This window comes from Rhinolophus hipposideros, assembly GCF_964194185.1.
Source record: "Rhinolophus hipposideros genome assembly, chromosome: 16".
Taxonomy (NCBI): Eukaryota; Metazoa; Chordata; class Mammalia; order Chiroptera; family Rhinolophidae; genus Rhinolophus; species Rhinolophus hipposideros.
In genome coordinates, this window is record NC_138062.1 from 19,159,011 (window position 1) to 19,179,264 (window position 20,254).

Here is a 20,254-nt window from a genome sequence, read left to right on the forward strand (position 1 = left end):
TGAGGATGCTGTCTGCCAATGGAGGCCGTTTGGGGCAGTATCCTCTTAATAGTCCAGGCATCTGATCTCGGTTGATGTCTTCAGAGAAAATATTACAAACCCAGCAGAATGCAAACTTACATAATTCCTCATGGTAGGTCAGAAGAGGTAACCTGTCAAAGGGTAACAAAACCTCTCATAATGGTAGCACTTTGCATGTACCCAATTATCGCCACCCAGAGAATTGGTTGTTTTGCAAACGTAATTTCAATTTTCATAATGCTTCTCTAGGTCATTAAGAATGTGGAAAATAAGGTCTCCAGGGTATTCCCATTTCATAGACAGGGAAATTGAGACTCCAGACTGAGTGGCTTGAGCAAAATGACAGATGAAGAAAGTAGAGTGGGGGGAAAACCACGCTCTGATCTCCACCAAGGAATCTCAGCAAGATGAAACCCACGTTTCTAAACATGGGGAACATCATGCTCAAATTCTGACGTCTGCGATGAAAGAATGCTGACTTTTGAATCCAGTTCCAGTCTTACACGCACGTATATACCTGCAAAAATTGCAAGAAACTTTTTTTTTCTTCCTGTCACTGCCAAATTTAGTGCTTGAAAAAGTGAGGAAATCATTGCACTAGCCCAAGCCAGGCTTCGAGCTGGCAGGTGCTCGTGAGCTTGTAACTTCCCCTTTCATCTCTGCCAATGGACTTCGGTGCTGACCTGTTACACCCTGCTATTTCAGGACTGGCCTTCCCTTGAGTAGAAACTGCCAATTGTGTAGATTTGGGCCAAATGATTTGGGGAGTTGTACGATCCAGACAAACAAGTCAGCGACTGGAATTCAAAACCAAAACAAAACTGACACCTCATCTTCCAGTGGTGATCTGAGCGGGATTTGAACCCACGTCTGAGAAAGGTTAAAGGCTGGTTCGTTAATCCACTGCACCACCTGGCCCCTCTACGCAGGCTTCCTTTCCAAGAAAGCAAGTTTTACTACAGCTGTTTATGCATTCTGAATGCAATCCAAAAGCATTATTCACCAGCCAAAACATACTTTTAAATAATGTTAAGTGACCAACAAAAGCAAAGAAATTAAACGTTAATGGTGAGATCCTGTCGCTACAGCACCCCACTGTGGCTTTTTGAAAAAAACAACAGAAGTGATTCTGGGTACCCCCCCACAAAGCATCCATTTTTCAACAAAAATCACCGTATGAGTTCAGCTGCAGCAAAGCCTTGCCCCTTAAAGCCTTTCCCTGCCAGGTCTGGAGGGTCTGGGGAGTGGAGAGTGGGGAATGGACACTGTCACTGGCTGTGAACATCACCCCTCTTGTCCTTTCACCACCAAGGGATCTCACTCTGGAGCTGATGGGTGCATTTGCTTTCTCACAGAAGCACGATGATTTCCCCACCACCTCCCCCCACCCCATTCACAAAGAAGCAGGCACCTCAGGGGGCGTCAGGTCACAGCTCCAGGAGACCCTGACAGGTACTGCCCAAAGCATGCCCAGGAACCAGGTGGTAAGGTCACAAGGCAGAAAGCTTGCATGGTCTCCGGGACCATGCAAGCAGTGTAGTGGGAGCAGTGTAGTGGGGCAGATTCCATTTCATAAGTGCCCTTCCATCTATTGACGCAGGAGAGGAGAGGAGCTCATCCAAGAACAGAAGCTCCAGCAGGAGCTTCTGGAAAAAGGAAAAGCACAGAGAGCAAGCCTAAGTTCTATAGTCAAAAGGGAGCCCTAGCCAGAGTTGGAAAAGGGTCTGTGCGCATATGTTATATGCGGGCTTCTTTCCCACCAGGTCCTGGCCTGGCTATATTTAGTTATGGAGAAATTAGTGGCAGTTTAAAGGAAAAACAGTGCAGGTGGTGTTGGCTTTCACACTTATAATTAATTTTATTTGAGCTACACCTTCCCAAAAGGGCTATATACCACATTCGGCCTTAGACAAAAGTATTACCTCCATCCTCCAGTTAGTTTCTCCTCTTCTCTCCAACAGAAAAGCACTTTCTATTACAATTTTTATTCTCTTGAGCTAACATTGACTTTAAAATCCCTTAGTCTGCTAATGAGAAAAAACTCTTGTCTAAAACATGTCATTCTTTCCAGGCCACACAGAGATGTACTTACCGACTGGTCATTCGGCACCAAGAGCACAGCACCCACGCTAAGGGGTGGGCAGGGAAGGAGCTGTCACATCGTTAAGTCGAGCTCCTGCAGTCGGATGAACATGAGGAAAGTTGGGGCACATGTCCTCCATCCCCCTTAGGGGACCTGGCCAGGCAGGGAAGGGGCTCACCCAAGAGTCACAGCTCCCAAGATGGCAGGCTTGAGACAGTGGGACTCAATCAGCAACCTGCCTCTTTCCGGCCATTGCTTCCCCGACACTCTTTATGGTAGCGGTCCTCCTCACCTTTTCTGTTCAATTTTAGCTTGCGAATTTCACATTTAATTCCTGTATGCTCACTCATCCAGGAAAGTTGTAAAAGACTTAATGGAAATCTAAGATAACCTCAAGGAAGCTGGAGGCATTTATATCTCCTTCTGCAGCAGCTCGTAAAAACATTTGCACAATAGATGAAGGAGGAAAAGCACGCTTAAAAAAAACCATACAGGGCCAAGCACCCAGTACGAATGCTGTTAATACCATATTGGTTGAACAAATAAAGTAGAATCCGATTTTTTTCTTAAATAAATCTATACAATCCAGATAGCAGGCTATACAGTCGAATGATACTAATGGTTATTTCTGTATGGTGAGATTAAAGATCATTTTTATACTTTTTTTTATTGATTTTACTAAATTCTCAACACTAAAGATAGATCCGAAAAAGAGAAAAGCAAGAAAATTTATTTTAGAGTATTGTTTTAGACCATGTCACTAGCGTATTTCTACACGTAATCATTAATATACCTTCAGATAATATACTTTCGGATAATAATTACTTCATGCTGGGCACTGGGTTAAGTGGCTCATGTCTATTATCTCATTTAACTCTTATAACAACTCCATGAGGTAGACTGCATGATTATTATCTCCATGAATAGAAACAGAAACTTGGAAAGGTTAAATGATTTGCCCAAAGTCTCACAGCTACTAAGTCGTGGAACTGAGATTCTAACTACGGTTTTTTTCTGACCACACAGCTGGAGATCTTAATCTCTAGGCTATGCTGCCCCCACTTCTTAGGTAAAATTCCTTTTAGAAAAATCTATCTTTATTTGTAGTCTCTGATGAACCCAGTAGAGGGTATCTATTCCTAAGACCACAGCCATTATATTTCTATGTGGACTACATTTGCAAAATTTAGCAAAATTCAAGTATGTCTAATGAAAATAAAACCATGAATCCTTTGATTAAAGAATTTTAAAAGGCCCACAAGTGAGGTGTAGAGCAGAGAAAAGAAACAGTACACCATTTGATAAAATTAAACTTGCATGAGCCCTTCTCACACTTCCCTTATCAAAAGCTCCAGTCGTACCTCAACAGGTTAGGACACAATAAGTTTGAATAAAGTGGTAATTTCACACAACTGCTTTATTGTACTGGTTATTGATTTGTTCTGAAAGCATTCTAAGACCCCACGACCCGCAAAGCCCTTGCAGCTCTCATCTATAACACTGTCATGGCCGACCGTCTGTATCATCAAGGGACTCAACTCATCTCCCTGTAGTTTCAGGGTCACTAGTTCCTGCTCTTGAAAACCCAGCTTTTTTTCCATGGGTTTATAAATAGGTTGTTTTAAGTGACCCTGAGCTGAAACCAAGCTTACAAGGTGTCAGGCGAGATGCAAGTTTCCTGCTCACTGAAGCTTTAAATTTGCCAGACCCGATTTCTGAACACAACGTAGGACACAGTAACGAAAACAAATTTTAGTTTTAAAGGCATTTCTCTTGAAGTCTCATCCTGTTAATGAAATCCACTTTACAGGTATAAAATGTGAGATTTTACTTTGGGGAAGAGGTGATAGAGGATGAGGAGGGTTAAAGTAAAAACTAAGTAGGCCCACTAAAATTCAACCAACCAGAACTCTTGGTTAAATGGATTCTGAAGATGAAGGGCATGTTACTCCCCGGAGAAAAAGGCAAATGATAGAAAACAAATTACATCATGGATTTAATATTTTTTTAATCTTCTAAGCCATTTCCTAAAGTCAATAGAGGTTCTGTCCGATCACACTTTTTTAGAGCTACAATTCTGAGCAGTGAATACTGATCTATTAGAAAGCTTAGACTACAAGTTTTGGGGAAAAAAGCAAATATCTTAATTATGTCTATGCACTATCCTTCTTACAGCAGGAGAGTGAAAACTTTATAAACAATGTCAACAGCCAAACCATACTGAAAATATCAGCGAAAATGACTGTTGTTATTACTAAGGTGCTAAAAGGTAGTTGTTGAAATTATATAACAAAGAACATTTCTATGTTAGATACTTTGCTAATATTATCTCCTTAAATACTAATGACAGCTCTCCTAAACATTACTGTTCCCATTTAACAGATGAGGAAATGAAAGAGTCTAAAAGCTCATTTGCTCAAGGCCAATTAGCTAGTAAGTTGCATAATAAGATTTAAATGAGGATCTATAAATTCAAAAGCCCAGGCTCTTGACCTTATGAGTTTCTTCCTTGAATGTCAGACAAAATTCTTAGTACTAATGGCGTCTGCTACAAAGATTTCTAGATGACTAAGTTTCCCCAGCTCTCACAGAAGAGTGACACATAGAGTGTACTCAAGACTCTATATGTTTATTAAAAGCACAAGCCCCTAATTGTTTGCAATAAGACATTGAAAACAATGTTTGGTAAGCGTGATCCTGGGAATTACGACAGCTTGAACCTGACAGCCTTAGGGAAGACTCGATATTGTCAGGAATGGCCCAAACTTCCCGGAGGCTTAAACCTGAAGCCCAGGTATGTTCGATGTCCTCATACTTCCTATAAGGTGTCTCTGGGTGTTATACTCTGGGTTTATAAGCAGCAGAAGAAGGCAGTGTCTCTAAGAAGGGGTGCAGGTCTTTCTCTACTTCTTTGAGTACCCCAGAAATGCCTCGCCATGTAAGGCCAGGTTAGGCTACTGCTCCCCAAAACAGGATGGCTCTACATGACATACATCGTGTATTGAAGCTTCTCTCCGGCTTTAAATTCTTGGCTGTAAATTGGATGTGAAGACCTTTACATGAAGACTCTTTTCAAGGTGAATCATTTGGGTTACGTTCTGTTCTTGGGACCTTGAGCACGTCATCCGTGGGCTCCACCACGGGCCCCTCTCCTGCCCGGAAGCCTCTCGCTCCAGCCTGCACCACAGCCGTGGCTGGGCTGGCCTGCTCACGAGGCCTGTCCGCGGCCGGCTTACCTTCATGTGGGATTTGAGATTGTCCTTGCGAGCACACCGGAACGGACAGAGCGGGCACTGATGACTTTTTAAACCTGTGTGAATCACCATGTGCCGCTTCCAGTAACTCTTCCTTTTTATAACCAAACCACATATTGGACACTGGAAAGGCTTTCCGCTTTCCTCTTCTGAGGCTTGGAAGAAGGAGAAAGAAAGGAAAATTAAGGAAAACCAACAGGCACATTACATCTAGCACTCATTCACACTGCATTGCTATATAAACGGGACACTAACAACGATTTGATGTTTTTTTCCTGGCAGTCTCAAGACTTTACCCATGAGGAAGCTTTATTACTGTTTTTCTTCAGGTAGAAGCTCCTGTTCATCTCCTGACTTCCATCTGGGTTCCATTTTTCAAAATCGGATCGTCCTGCCTTCTGAAAGTCTTACTTCCAAAGGCCATCCCACACTTGGGAAGGCATCTGCAAAGGGCTTTGCCGGGCCTGACCTTGCTCAGTTGAGAAGCCTCAGTTCAGAGGCTTGCTGTCCTGAAGAAAACTGCCAGACTCAAGTCTGTATATGAATTGCTGAACGTGGAAAACGGCAAGTACTAAAGACAATCACATGGCACAGAGAAGAACGCACTGCAGCACGCTAAAAACCAAACAGCCATCATAAACCTCACAAACCGAACTCCAACGGAGACACATTTTAGGATCCCTACTGCTGTCTTGTTTAGTTATGGCCTGAGCAGATGCTGCTGCCAATTCAGCCATCAGGGGGTCTTAAGGTCAGGGCTTTTCACCCTCTCATTTCTGTCCCTCTGGCTGCCACTAACAAGAAGTGCTGCTTCCTCTGCATTGTGACTGGGCCTCGCTGCCCATTCTGGGAAGAGCTACAACCAGGCAGCCCCACGTGCTTCAATTTTTCAGGAGCACAAACCAACCAACCACTTCCTCCAAGGCAAGCTAAGCTCACCCTCTCTTCCACCACCCCCACGGGGAAGGGTCTCTGCTGTGACACTGTTCTACACATCGGGCAGACCGTTTATACTCGTCAGTGCCACACTAGCCCCTGCAACTTGGGAATATAGAAAATAAAAGCAGGTAGAGTTAAAGTCTCAGACGTTCCTTTCTTAATCCTGAGGGACCAGAAATATTTCCGAACAGTTAAATAAATTGTAATACACTCATAAAATAAAATATATGAAGCTATCTTTAAAAAGGAGCTACATCTATAGATGCTGATACAGAAACATGCCAAAGATACTAAAGAGTTAGTAGATAAAGGAAGACATGAAACTATGTCTAGGGCGGTTCTATTTTTGTTTTCTAGAAAATGGGAATCAATTGTTGCTGAAACCATTAGGTGAAAGGTTGATAGGGAACTTTATAAAGGCTGCATCAAGCTGACAAGACATGAAACCATTGATTTATCTTAACTTCACTAAAAAGGGGACAGACATTGCGTGCCTTCTGATAAACCATCTACAAAATAAATATTCTTACAAAAATGTAATCAGGCCTCTAACTAGCAGTTTACTGGAAATAAAGGTGATTAAAACAACAACATGTTAAACACACAAAGGGGACCGAACAGCCAAATTCAGAATGTGGGAAGATCTGCAGGACAAATGACCCAGTTTCTTCTTCAACAAGGAAAAAGCATTTTAAAAAGAGCAGGGGTTATAGATGAAAAGACACTTATGAGACATTAAAACAAAACAAAACAAAACAAAAAACCCATAAGTTGTAAAGCTTATTTTGATCCTGATTATAAAATTACAAAAAAAAAAAAAAAAAACCCACTTTTGAGATAATTGACGAATACTGATTATAGCCTGGGCGTTCCATAGTATCATGTAACAATTATTGATCCTGTTAAATGTCATAATAATTATTGTGATTATTTTTTTAAGTTCTCATCTGTTGGAAATAGACATGGAAACATTTACAAGCAAATGGAGATGATGCTGGGATTTGATTTAAAATACTTGAGCAAAAAAAGAGGGGGAGTAGGAAGAATGAGGGAGTAAGATGAATAAATGAAACAAAAATGATATCCTTTTATTTGTATAAAAATTGTCTGGAAGCAATACCCAAGAAACCATTAAGCAGTGGACTTGGAAAGATTGTGGATTGAAAAAGAGGGGTCAGGCAGGGAAACTTTTGTTTTCATTTCATATTCTTTCATACTATTTGAAATTTTTAATGTACACGTTATTTTTATCATTTTAAAAGGAAATATTCCCATGTGTAAAGTTTAAAATAATTTTATTATTGATTCATTGAGTCAAAGGAGGCTCCACATACAAAGAGCCACTTAAAATGGATGGAACCAGAAGGGGTCTGGAATAAAGTTAAGGCATTCCAAAACTGCTGTTTTACAAATACAGGTATAAGTAATATTGGTTAGCTTAACCAAGTAACTTTAAAAAGAATCGCATATCTAAAAATACACCCTTCAAGTCTGGAAATTCTGCTTGTGTTTCATCACAACTATTTCCTCTTCTGATTGGGGGATGGGGTGGGGATGGAGGGTTTCCTTCTTCCCCAGGAAAAGCATACTCTGCTGAGGTCTATAAACAAGCTTCTTTATTAACTCACTAGAGCTTTCCTGCTGTCTGCCTCTGATTGCCTCTGCTGACCTGGAGTCCTATACCTCATTGGGCCTCTCATTTTCTACCCTTCATTGTCATTTCTTCCACTCTGATATCTTGATCACAAAGACTGCATGTTGAACAACCGCCTGGACAGAAAGGACTGAAGCAGTCCTCTAGGTGAGATTATTGCCATAAACTAGACGGGGGGAAAAATGATACTGATGTCTATTTAGGGCTGTAAGTACATCAAAGTAGTTAGAAAAGAGAAACAGGCTGCCAATCCCCGTCTTCAGGAAGTATTTCCCACTATTGAAACCCTAAACTGCCTAATTTTACAGAATTGTCTGAGAGATGAAAGAAAAAAATTGTCTGAGAGATGTCTTCCACTGACCTGAGATTTCATGGCACATCATAGGAAGGCAATAAAAAGGCATGAACTGACAAAAGGAACATTGCCGATTTCCCCAGACACCTTGCTTTGCCTAATGTGTTCAATATACTCCCTTACTTTTCCCAGCCCCACACTCATCACTTATCCTGTATCACGAATGTATTACAGAGTGTGCTACATTAAGCCCTGCACGTTAGTATTTCATATAAATCTATTTTATTTTGGAGCTACCCTTCCTTAGTTTTAATTAATACTAAAATACACATGAATCATGTACAAATTAGGGTGTCCTTGGATGACTGGGAAAAAATTAGAATACTCATAGTAAAAAGAAACTAATTGCAAGTTATGTGGTCAAACAGCTACCCTACTATAATTTTGAGATTTTTAACTGATAGTGGCAAGAAAGGAAGAAAATAAGCCAAGTGGTAAGAAGTAACCAGAATACAATGATCAGTTTTCAAAGTTGGCCAGTAATCTCCCCTGGTAACATCTACATTTTTATTCATTGAAAAAATAATTTGTAGTTTAGTGGGATGCCCTCCATGTATACATGATGTTTAGAGAAGGGAGGAAGTAACGATATATTCTACTTGTATGCCAAACTATTTTCAAGGAACTAACTGACAGCTATAAATTTCACTCAGATTCAGAGCCTGAGGAAATATGACCACTTCCTCAGAATAATTCTTGAGGCAATAGGATTGAAATATTCACAATTTTACCTAGTTTACAACTCTGATAAACAACTTCCCCCAAATATATCATTGGTTAATCATTATCATTGCAAACAAAACTAAATCCCACCAAATGCTAATAAACCCAGTGGGATGGATAGCTGCTAATTTGTTAGTTTGGAGAAAATATGTTCTCTTTATAGGCAATAATATTATTGGAATACAAGAGATAATAAATGTGTGTAAAACGCCTGTTATGCAGTAAATGGAAGCTATTGGTAGCAGCTGTAATAAATAGTACTAGCAGTGACAATAAACTCTGGTCATGTGCTCCAAAGCGGGAAATTCACCATCAGAGCAGATGTAAATTTAAATCACTGGCATCACATAACAAATACATATAGCTCAGGGCCTGGCCCATCGTGGTAGTTTATCACTGATGCCAAGAGAAAACAGAAGAACGAGGAGTCCATTGCACTGCCCAGGTAGTATCTGGCTCAGCCTAGCCAGAATTCCGATGGCCACATTCAGTTTGGCAGGGAGAAAGAACAATGGAGAAAATAGGAGGGGAGAAGGTTGAAGGGGGAATTGGCTGGGGTAAGGCTGGAAGTCCTCACCTTTGTGTCTCCAGCACCCAAAACAGTGCTGATACAACATACAATTCAACAACTGCGTGGTATATGGTAAAGAGATTAAGTGAAAAGAACAGGATCAGGAGAGTATGGAAAAGTGAGATGAGCACAGGACGTGAAAGCAAAAGATACAGGAAGCTGCCAGTAGGTCTCAGCAGAAGTAGTGCTCGCTCAAAAGTGCATGCTTTTCACACAGTAGCTAACACACCTCTTCAATGAATGGTGTCCACACAGAGAGCTATTCGTGTATTTACATCTGACCTGTTTCCAGAAAGGACCTGGAGCAGCTTATATTACAAATGCACACAGTGTGGCTACATCATTAATAAAGTACAATGATATATATTTTAACAACTTACAATGGACAAGATCTGCCCAAGGAAGAGACCATCTTGTGGGAGTTTGGATCATGAATTTTAAGAAGGCATATATTCAATTTAAAAAATAAAAATAAAAGTTTTTTTGAGTTGATAGCCAGAGTTAAAGAATAAGCAGAAAGCAAAAGCAAAGAATTTTTAAGCAGGAAGAAATCTTGCCGATAATTCCCAACCAGCTGAGTGTATAGATGAGGAAACTGAAGTGGAGCGTAATAGGTGAGTGACGGGTGGAGATCAAGGCCAATCTGTTCCCTTCCGGTTTGATGCTCTACCCTATTCTCTATCTATTGATTCACAAAACTACAATAACAAAATTACACTGGGCTAAAGAAAAAAATCATGGAGGTTTTATTAACTTCCTCGCTTTAACTCAAGGAAGGTATTTTTAAAACAAATGTAATTATTTTATAGGAAATCAAACTTTCTCTTGTTGGATCCTATCTGACAGTGTGCAGAAAATCTAGATAATTTGCAAGTGGGTTGTTTTCGCATATAGACTTCACCATATACATCAAAGGAGTCCAAGATGCCAGGTGACTTTGTATATGTAAAATCCATACATCATCGCCATCTCCACCGTAGGCCTGCCAACCCACGAGGTGTAAGAAGACCCATCCTCCTTCCCAACAATATACATGGATTTAATATCTTTCAATCGAATTTCTTGGGCATGGCTCTCAAATGCTATTATGGAAAACAAAAAACTATGTTAATAATAGATATCACTGAGTTTATCCGTTATTGATATCGATACATATTTTAACAGTAAGTATTCAATAAAACTAAGAGAGAAGTCTGATATCTAGAGGCAGTCTAAATTGAAATCACTGGGGAAACATAATTGAGATCAGCGACAGATACTTCTGAATCTTGATTAAACAGTGAATTTTCTTAGCAAATTCCTACATGTAGTCATTCTCAGATTATAGCTAGAATAACCATGGACCTAATAGGAGTATCGGGAGAGGTCCCTCACTTTCTATGCTTTTGCAATAATGTTAATAAGATCAAATAAATATGACAGAAAACAGCAGCCGGACACCCCCTATCTATTGATCCAGATACATGACACCTGCCTGCTTTTAAGTATATTTAAATTTTGTTCAGGCAAATAAGATGTTTTGGAGACCCTCTCTCTGAAATGCTCCCGGTTATTTAACTAGGAGCCTGAAATCCAGAGAATCTTGCTGGCCTTCCACAAGAAACTTTGTTTTTAAAATAAAAACCATTATTTTATTCTAAGGTGCAACACAGCAGTAGCTTCAAAGAGAATTGAATCAATGTGTGACATTTATCTTTATAGCAAACGGACATAATCTTCTGTCTATCGTGTCCCCTTTCAGAAGAGCAGTGTAGCATGTGCTGGGGCACAGGGTCACATGAAAAGAAAACTCCTCCTCAAGTGTCACGTCTCTCTTGCAGGGAGAAAGGCTACCGAGTAGTGGACTCTTTAAGGAATTAAATACACCATGACCTGGCAACAACTGAATCCTGTTCAAAAAAGAGGAGGAAGGCCAGACCGAAAAGACACTTTTTTGTTTTTTCATGGTTTGGACTTCCCTTGACCTAAAGAAGGTCAAAGAAATGCTGAAGCCCAAATTACTCAATACATTGGCTTTTCTAGCACATTACTACCTCTTTGTAACTCTAGAATCAACTTTATATGCCCTTTTTGCAACACTTTGAGAAATAGCTTGAAAATAGAAGCCTTGCTTGAAATCAGGATGGTGTGTCGTTTATTTTTGTTTTGGGTTATTATTTATTTATTTAAGTCGTTAAGCAACAGAAACCCTTGATTTGCTGTGAGAAACCAGTCCACCTATCTATTTTGACTTAAACGAAGATTTCTTTCTAAGGTAGAGAAAAAAAATAACGATGAGAAATGTTTAGAAAAGTGGGTGGCAACGGTCACCACATTCCCATGAATGCCTTTTAGGCAAAGCCAAGTGACCTCTGAATCCAGCCCCCACGTGGCCCTGAAACCAACAGCACAGTGTGTAAAGGGGAGCGGAGGGGACAAATGGACTAGACCCACCTTTCCTTCCACTCCTGAGATTCAAAAATCAGTGATCCAAGTAACACCAACCAAATCATCTCTCCATGACATAAAAGTAAACACAAAAATTAGATATTCTACCAACTTCTTCTTAACCTGTAATCTAGTTAGGATGCTAGACGACATTCCCTTTGAAAAGTGCTCAGAGGCAGCACCTCTCCTATTTCCAATCCACGCGACAAAAAACAAACCTCGCAGTTAGGATGTGTTCACATGGACGCACGCCTGGAACATCTTTCAAGTGACCATTTCAAGAGCCCTCATGTTTGTTTGTTTTTTTCCACAGCGACCTTTCCTCTTGCATGAGTTTTCACAAAATGAGTGATTTTTCAATACAAATACTCCGTCTGTTGAGGGAGCTGCTTTTACCAAGTCTTGGATTGTGAACAGAGGCATGAAAACGGGGCACCGGTACCAGTCAATAGCAGGCGGTTGCAGAGCCCCAACCTGAGAAGTTCCTTTCTCTCTTCTTTCAATTTGCACATGTTAAACATTCATTGATTAAAATATGAAGTGTTTCGACAATAGAATAAATTCAGTAAAAAGAAAAGGAGAAAAATGATTCCTTATAGATCATCATATTAAATCCTGCTGAGAAGCTCATTGAGATGTTGACTTGGATTTGGTACATTTCAACCAAAAAAGGAATACACCTTCTCCCTCAAGTGTATATATACAACAAAACAGTCAAAAAGTCTATACTACACTGGAAGCTCATGAACTCTTTCTCATCTTTACAAGCATCTGGTCACTTGAGTGAAAAAATTATACTTCACAACTATTGCTGGTTTTGCCTGAGGCACTTTAAAATAACAAAGCCACTAGTTTACCTTCAGGAAGCAGTTTTCTCAGTTACCTTTTACCAATTCTTCAGTCAACTAAAGTTTATTATTAATTTTGTATAAGCTTTTCCAAGTAACTAATGTCCAGGTGAATTTACAGTGTAAACACCATTAATACATTTATTCAATAACCAGATGCGGAGAATATTTATCACATTACATTTTACATATAGCCATACCTCTCCTTCTGCTTCTACCCTAAATGAAATTTCTATAAAACAGCAGTGATTTATTCCATTGCAAGATTACTCAGCACCTCTGTTCTTCTCCTTGTTTCCAAATTTTAGCCATTTCTCTGTTGCACCAGATGGCAGGTAAGAAGTGAAACTCAGAATGGATAAACAATTCAGGATTTTATTGACACTTCACTTTATTTTATTTATTCACTTCAGAAACTCTGGAGTGAAAGGTTTGGATCACTTAGAGTCATAAAAGTTCCAGAGATCCATTTTCCTAGTTCTATTCTGCTGTTTACTCAAATTTTAAAGTAATTATAATTAGTGCATATAGCTCACTCAGCAATTTAAATGGAAATTTGTCATAAACGTGTCAAATTGATGTTAGTTGTGATGGTTCAATTATCTGCCATTCTAAGCACTCTTCATCAATGTGGCTGCAAATAATCAAAGTTGGCTAAACACACACAACTGTAGTGTTTGTACTAATGGGGACACTCATCTCCTACTTTCTGTTCCAGTTTGGCAATATACCCTTGAGAAACACCTGAAACTCCACACATCCATCTCCAGGACTGTGTTTATCACACGCACAATTTAAAAACAAACCAGTCTCAGAAATCAGGTTCCCACTATGAGAACTCAGGTGACTCAGTTTCTCCCTCAGATGAATAACTGTGAATGTCAGGTCTATACGACAGCGACTGCTCCTTTGGAAAGGCTGTCCCCCCACGAAAAACTTGGGATTCAAAGTCTCCATACGCACAGTCCTTCAGAATCCAATTGGATTTGAATAAAATAAAGCATTTGCGAGAAATGCTTTGATTATGTCTGAATGACAATAGTCTTCAGAGTTCTCACATGACAAGAAATTATTAAAAAATTGGGTAAGCGAAAAGGCTTAAATTCCACAAAATAAGTAATAAAAATACTAGCATAAATGTATATAGCGTGATAAATGAGGACAGAGTAGTCACTGATTATACAAAAGTCCATTTGTGACGGAAGCAGTGGGAGAGGGGGTTCTCCCTTGTCCACTGTTTCAAAAGCAGTGAGTTTTTTCTCCCCCTATGTTCAGTGATGCCATGTTCTCCATGACAAAGATGCTTTGATCTTCCCCCATTAAATATATCTTGTATGGACCTAGCCTGAACCTGGTAAGAAAAAAAAAATCATTTATATGAAAGGGAGGAGAGTACTGTGTATCTCTAAGACTATTCATTACCTTTCAAAAATGAAACCTTTGTGGAACACATACATGAAAGACCACTGCACTGCTTAGTCAAAGTATTTTGTTGTGCTCCTGAGTTTTTTATTCCTGCCTCTGATCAGATGGGAACCCAACCGAACAAGGCAAAAATGAAATAAGGCATCGCAATTGACAGTCAGAAAGACTTACACGATGATTGAAATAAAAGATTCCATACCTGAGTTGGAGGGTTTAGAAACTCTTCCCTTAGGAACTGGGAGTAACAATAATTCCAAGGACTGTGGCGGTGGTGGTGGGGGTGGCGGGGGTGGCGGCGGAGGTGGTGGGGTCACCTTTTCTTGCTTCTTCTCTGAAGGCGGTGGCGGTAGGGGATCCTCAGGCACCAGTGATGATTTCTCAGCCAGAAGGCTCCCAGCAGCCCTTGCTGCTACCTCTTTCAGAAGGGCCGCCGAGGAGGTCATGGAAGCCAGAGAAAGGAAAGAGCTGGCCGGAGGTGGGTGCTCCTGGCCAGGAGTCAAGCTTCTCTCACTGACTTTCTTGGATAAAGCTGCCAAAGTAGAACTGGCAGACTGGGAGCTAAAAGGGGAGGGAAAGGACTCAAATCGCATGGTGTCCTCAGTCCTGGTGAGAGATTTGTCCTGCAGAACAGCATTGGCTGCAGCTTTCAGTTTAAGGATGGCTGAATCCGGGGATAAGCCGCAGGTGGTGGTTGAGTTTGGCAACCACTTACCTTGAGTCCATATAAAACGATTACTTGGAGTGTATTGGTCATTCTGTTCCTGCTTCTCAGCCAACTTCCTGGCAAGAACACTGAGCTGCTGGGCATGGTGGGATGGTGGGGAAAAGGAGAGGTTCGAGCCAACGTTTACCGGGGACTCCACCCTGCCATTGGCCGTGGCTGTGGCGTCGAGTTTGAGGGACCCAGCCTCCAGCAGCCGCCTCAAGTTGCTGCTCAAGGGTTTAGTGGAACCTGGGGAGTCATCTTCACACAGTGAGGACAGGCCAGGGGAGAGGTGATCTTGACACTGCAGGGAGTCTCGCAAGACCTCACCATCAAGTGCCACCAGCTCCAACGTGTGACTGCTGGGAGTAGCACTTCCCAAAGAGGTGTCCGGAGAAGTGGACTGCTCCTGGATCCGGTCCTCCAGAGACAGCTTATAGTTCTCCTGGACTTCTCCATAGGATGCTTCCGATGGAGTCTCTGAAGAGTTTCCATACCAGTGCTCTCCTTCACTGAGCTCGCCCTCCGCCTCGTCCTGCCTACTAACATCTGGGGGAATTAAGAAGATCAGGTTTACTCCCAAAGTGAGCAACAGGCAAGTCTGAAGACATTCAAATGGAGCTGCTGACATGCTTCCTCTTCCCTTCCACCCAACGACCACATGAAAGACAGCAACGACCTGACTAGATTGTTAGGTGCTGAGTCAGACAGTCTTGGCATGAGCCTGAAAGAAGGTAAAATGCTACACAGGCAAAGGTAAAAACACACACCCACTGAGGGCATGTATTAACCTTTCTAATAATTATTCCAGATCAGTTGAAAAGGGAAAGGAGGAAAGACAAAAAACGGATCTGTTACAGAAGTAACTGGATGAAGAAACTGCTGTTTGCAATGACTGGGGGAAATGGAAAGAAGCTGGTACCCTTGTAAATAAAACCGACATGGTATCTTTCGTATCCAGTCAGAATTAGAGAGGCAGCCGGGAATGGGCAAACGTTGGCTGTGAGACACAGGACAGTGCGAAGCCAATTCCCCACTTTCTAACTCCATGACCTCAGGCAAGTCACTTAGCTGGTTTGATATAAGATGCAATTATTTTTTTTCAAGTTTATCAAAAAATGTAAATAATAACTGCCTATCGTATATAACAACTTCACCCAGTTATTATGAAGCTTAAATCATAATACACACGTGACCGTGTATTTTGAAAACAGTCAAGTGCTACATAAAAATCACATCTTGTTAGCAAATACTGTTCACACTACTGATTTCTTAAGGTCACAATATCTCCCACGTTAGGCATGCTCCTTGTTTGAGAATCCTCAGTTCCAATCACCAATATGCCTGCTGTCTTATCCGAGGTCGTGATTAGTAATTCGTTCCCTCACTCCACTAACAGTGCCCTTAAATTATTTTCAATCCATTAATCTGCCCACCCACCACTACCACTCTCACTGCCCCCCTCCCCAAGCACCAGTCAATTGGGATGGGACGGACTCCTTGTAGTTCCAGGAGCACTGATGAGCTCTGTCACTTTTCTACCTTTGCTCAAAAATATTCCTTCTGTAGGGAATGTCTTTCCCCAGAAAACCTGATTGTCCAACTCTGCTTATCCTTCAACACCCAGCTCACATGTTTCTTCCTCATGATTCTCCCTAGAATGCTGTCAGAAATCATCTCTTCCTCTCATTTATTCACTCAGTCAACAAATAATTATGAATTACCTGCTGCATGCCAGGCATTATTCTAGACTGAACAACACTGAATAAAACGAAGATCCTGCCTTCTTGGAGCTAACATTTCAGTGGAAGAAGACAGATACAAACCAAAATTAAAAGAAGGATTGGGGGTGATAGGCAGGAGGGGAGCTACCATTTTAAACAAAGTGGTCGGGGTGAGGCTTCACCGAGTGGCGACTTTCGAGCAAAGACTTGAAAGAAGTGAGGAGCTGTTCATGCAGCATCCCCGGGACAGAGTTAATGCACTGGGAGTCATGGTAAAAGCCCTCATGTGGGAACATGCCTGGGAAGGAAACCAGTGTGGGCAGAGTGGAGTGAGTGAGGGTCAGAGAAAGGGGGCAGGGGAGAGGTCGTGAAGGAGAGGGCTGCATACACCAATCGGTAGGACACTGGAAACCACTGAAGGTCTTTGGCATCTGGTGAAACCAGGAACCACTGGAGGGTTTAGGGAAGGGAGTCCTACCGTGTGACTTACATTGTCAAAGGACTGTTCTGGCTGCTATATGGAAAAGAGAATTCAAGTACAAGGATCAGAGCAGATCAAGGTGAGAGCAGCCGGCGAGAAGTAGCCAGATTCTGTATGCAGAGCCAAGATTCCCATGTTTAGTTTCCATTGATTTCATATCACTCTACATGATCTGTCTGCTATTGGCTTATCTTCTGGAAGGTACGAGGCGGTGGTGTTCCTTGAAGGCAGGGAGTTTACTAGTATCTACATATCCCACACCTCCCAGCACAATACCTCGTCCCTCGCAGAGTCCAGTGAATACTTAGAGACTGAGCCAAAATTCCCCGTGTTAGGTAGTTTTGCTATCTAACATGCTGTCTTTTCTGAACAGAAATAGTTAGAACTAGGAATGCACGAACTACAAGCTAATACGTTGATCTTCCCATGCTATTTGGAGAAGAAATGTCGCACACGACAAATTCTCTTTCACGAAGCTAAACTTCTGCAACTCCTTCCTGTGAATCTTTATTAAGTTATCAAGAAAATGTAAAATATCAAATGGAATCTGCTAGGAAAAAAGCAGATACAATTGAATTTTTCTCATTTAAAAAACAGTCTGGTTCCTTGTGATTTGCCACATATCCTTATTCCCTTTTGATTTCAACATTTTTCATCTGTGCTGAAATCAGGGGGACCCTGAACTACTCGTCTAGGCTTCTCCTACAGATGCTTTTGACCAGACCCTAAGCAGTCAACATCAATTTCAACAATTGGACTAATTTTATGTTCCTTTAGCGAGCCACCTTTCCTGATTTCAGATGAAATATCTCATCTTTCAGTACAGTCGCATGGGACTATGATTTAAAAATCAGCGTAAGACTTAGTTGAATATCTCCTCTTCTTTGATCTTTATTGATAGTCGCTACATGAACTTACACAGGAAAATAGATGATTCAAAAGTAAATACTATTAGATTCTATTTTTGTCAAACTAGAGTAGCTCTTAGATCATCAAGGTTAATCTAGAACCTTGCTATAAGGGTCAACTAAGAAGGTATGTGTAAAATCAGGGTTTTGAGAATTACCAAAAAAAACCCACAAAAAGCTACAAGCACATGTCCAGGTCCATCGTTTTCCTGAGACTATTAAATATCCTAAAAGTCACCTAGTTGAATCTGATACACAGCTACCTTAGTGCTGATGCCCAAACCAAAGAATCCGAATCTCTCAACAGAAATCTGGCCCTGTGTTTCTCTGCAAAGCCTCAGTGGATGGTCTGCCAGATGCCCTCTGAATGGCAACTTCCAGGGAGCTCTGTTTGCCCTCACACCCCCACTCATCCATTCTTCCACCCTCTTGAAACAGAAATCAGCAAGAAAATTTCTCCTAGATAAGGACAGTATTCTCTCAATATTGAGACAAACCATTAGGAGGTAAATACCCATATTCTTACACCCTAATCTCTTTGTTCTCTCTCTGCCTCTTCTTGGTTGCAGTTGGTCAAAAATTGATTCAAATGCCTAAAGAATTCAGTACATCTCCTGGCAAAGCCCCAAAGGCAAAGCTGAATTTCTGACCCCCTCCACATATACCCTCAGTGAGCAAGAGTACTCCCCTTTCAAAAGTGCTCAAGTGGGTAGTGGGTAAGCATGTCAAAAAACTAAAGAAGTTGTCAATTCAGGCTCCAATCCTACGAAGCAGGGGTAGGAGAACCAAACAGCTGAATACACAAACAGCTGATATCTGCCTTTAAAGCAACTTCCCAACCTTGCCAAAACACAAGCACCAAACAAGCAAACAAAGCATATCTTACACAGACTGGTGTATGTCTTCTGCAATACCTGAATATTTCTCAACTATTCATTTCTCCGATCTTCACCGACACAAACACAAAGATAACACTCTCTTCTGGACTGCAAAAAATCTCAGATACATAAAGAATATTTTTAAACTCATAATACTCTATTAATCGCTTTTCTGAAGATGCTGCAATTGAAATTGAGGTTATTCAAGTAATAAACCACCAAATAATTGTAATGCACAGCCTAGAAAGAGCCAGGCCAGAAACCTGAGGAGAAACAGATCTGAAATTATTCTGGCATCACCTGAGGTCAAGAGAAAGGTGGGGGAAGCTTTCAGAGAAATGAATGCAAGAGACGTGGAGAGGTGGAGAGGTTAGAGAAAAATCGAAGAGGCTCAAACAAATATGCTCGCAGTTCACAAAACAGCAACAACAAGGATTTTCTCCCACAAATATTCCTTTTCCCCCCTGCCGGCCTGCTCTCTATTTTCTCATTCAGTTTCATCAAGGAGGGGTTCTGCAAGGCTGCATTGGTCCAGTTGTGGGAAGCTTCCCTTCAGCAGGGTCTGCAGGATAACCCCCAGCCTTCTGACACTCCATCATGAGGAAAGGGTCTCTCATCAGGGCGGTCCAAACAAAGCATTCTTGCAATCTAAGGAACTAATTTCTTGGACACCACAAACTTCAGAACAAGCAAGGCTTGACTCTTGACTTTGTTTCACAATCTGAGAAGCCCCTGGGCAGTGAGACAGCTCCATTTCCCTGTCTGTCACCAGCATGGAATGGTGGCACGTAATCACAGAGCACCGCACTTGCCACTGTCCTGGAAATGCTTCCTGCACACAACCACTGACGGTGGATTTCACAGCTTTCCTAACTAAGGCTCCCAAGGAAGCCTCTAAACGGCCAATGTAAATAACTTCCTTCTCAATACATTATTTTTAACCTCCAGAATAGGAAGCAATTTCCATAGCTAATTTTGCAACAACCTATGTCTCTCATGCCCAAGTTCACACTCATTTCTGTCAATTTTACACAACAGTCTGTTTTTGTGTTTTTCACTTTAAATAAGAAACTCAAAGAATTAAGAATAGAAGTGGTGCAATTACAGAATGAAAATAAGCCGAATAAATTTTGTTTCCATGTGGCAACAATTTCTCCTTTGGGGAAAACAAAACGAAATTCCACTACCTAACACATTTATTTATAATTCTATGGTCCTCAAGCAGAAACTCAGTAACTCAATATTCACAACTCCTGCTGC

The 20,254-nt window shown here is 41.2% G+C and overlaps 1 protein-coding gene across 4 annotated transcripts in view; it reads right to left on the reverse strand.

Annotated features, from left to right (window-relative positions):
• Positions 1-20,254, reverse strand: part of ZNF827 (zinc finger protein 827) — a 152,251-nt gene that overhangs the window by 106,817 nt on the left and 25,180 nt on the right. For all 4 annotated transcript variants that reach the window (XM_081077334.1, XM_081077335.1, XM_081077337.1 and 1 more), the window contains exons 2-3: positions 14,500-15,552; positions 5,341-5,513 (exon numbers count right to left, since the gene is read on the reverse strand). In XM_081077334.1, coding sequence (XP_080933460.1) covers positions 5,341-5,513; positions 14,500-15,552 — 1,226 coding nt within the window. The remainder of the gene's footprint in view (positions 1-5,340; positions 5,514-14,499; positions 15,553-20,254) is intronic.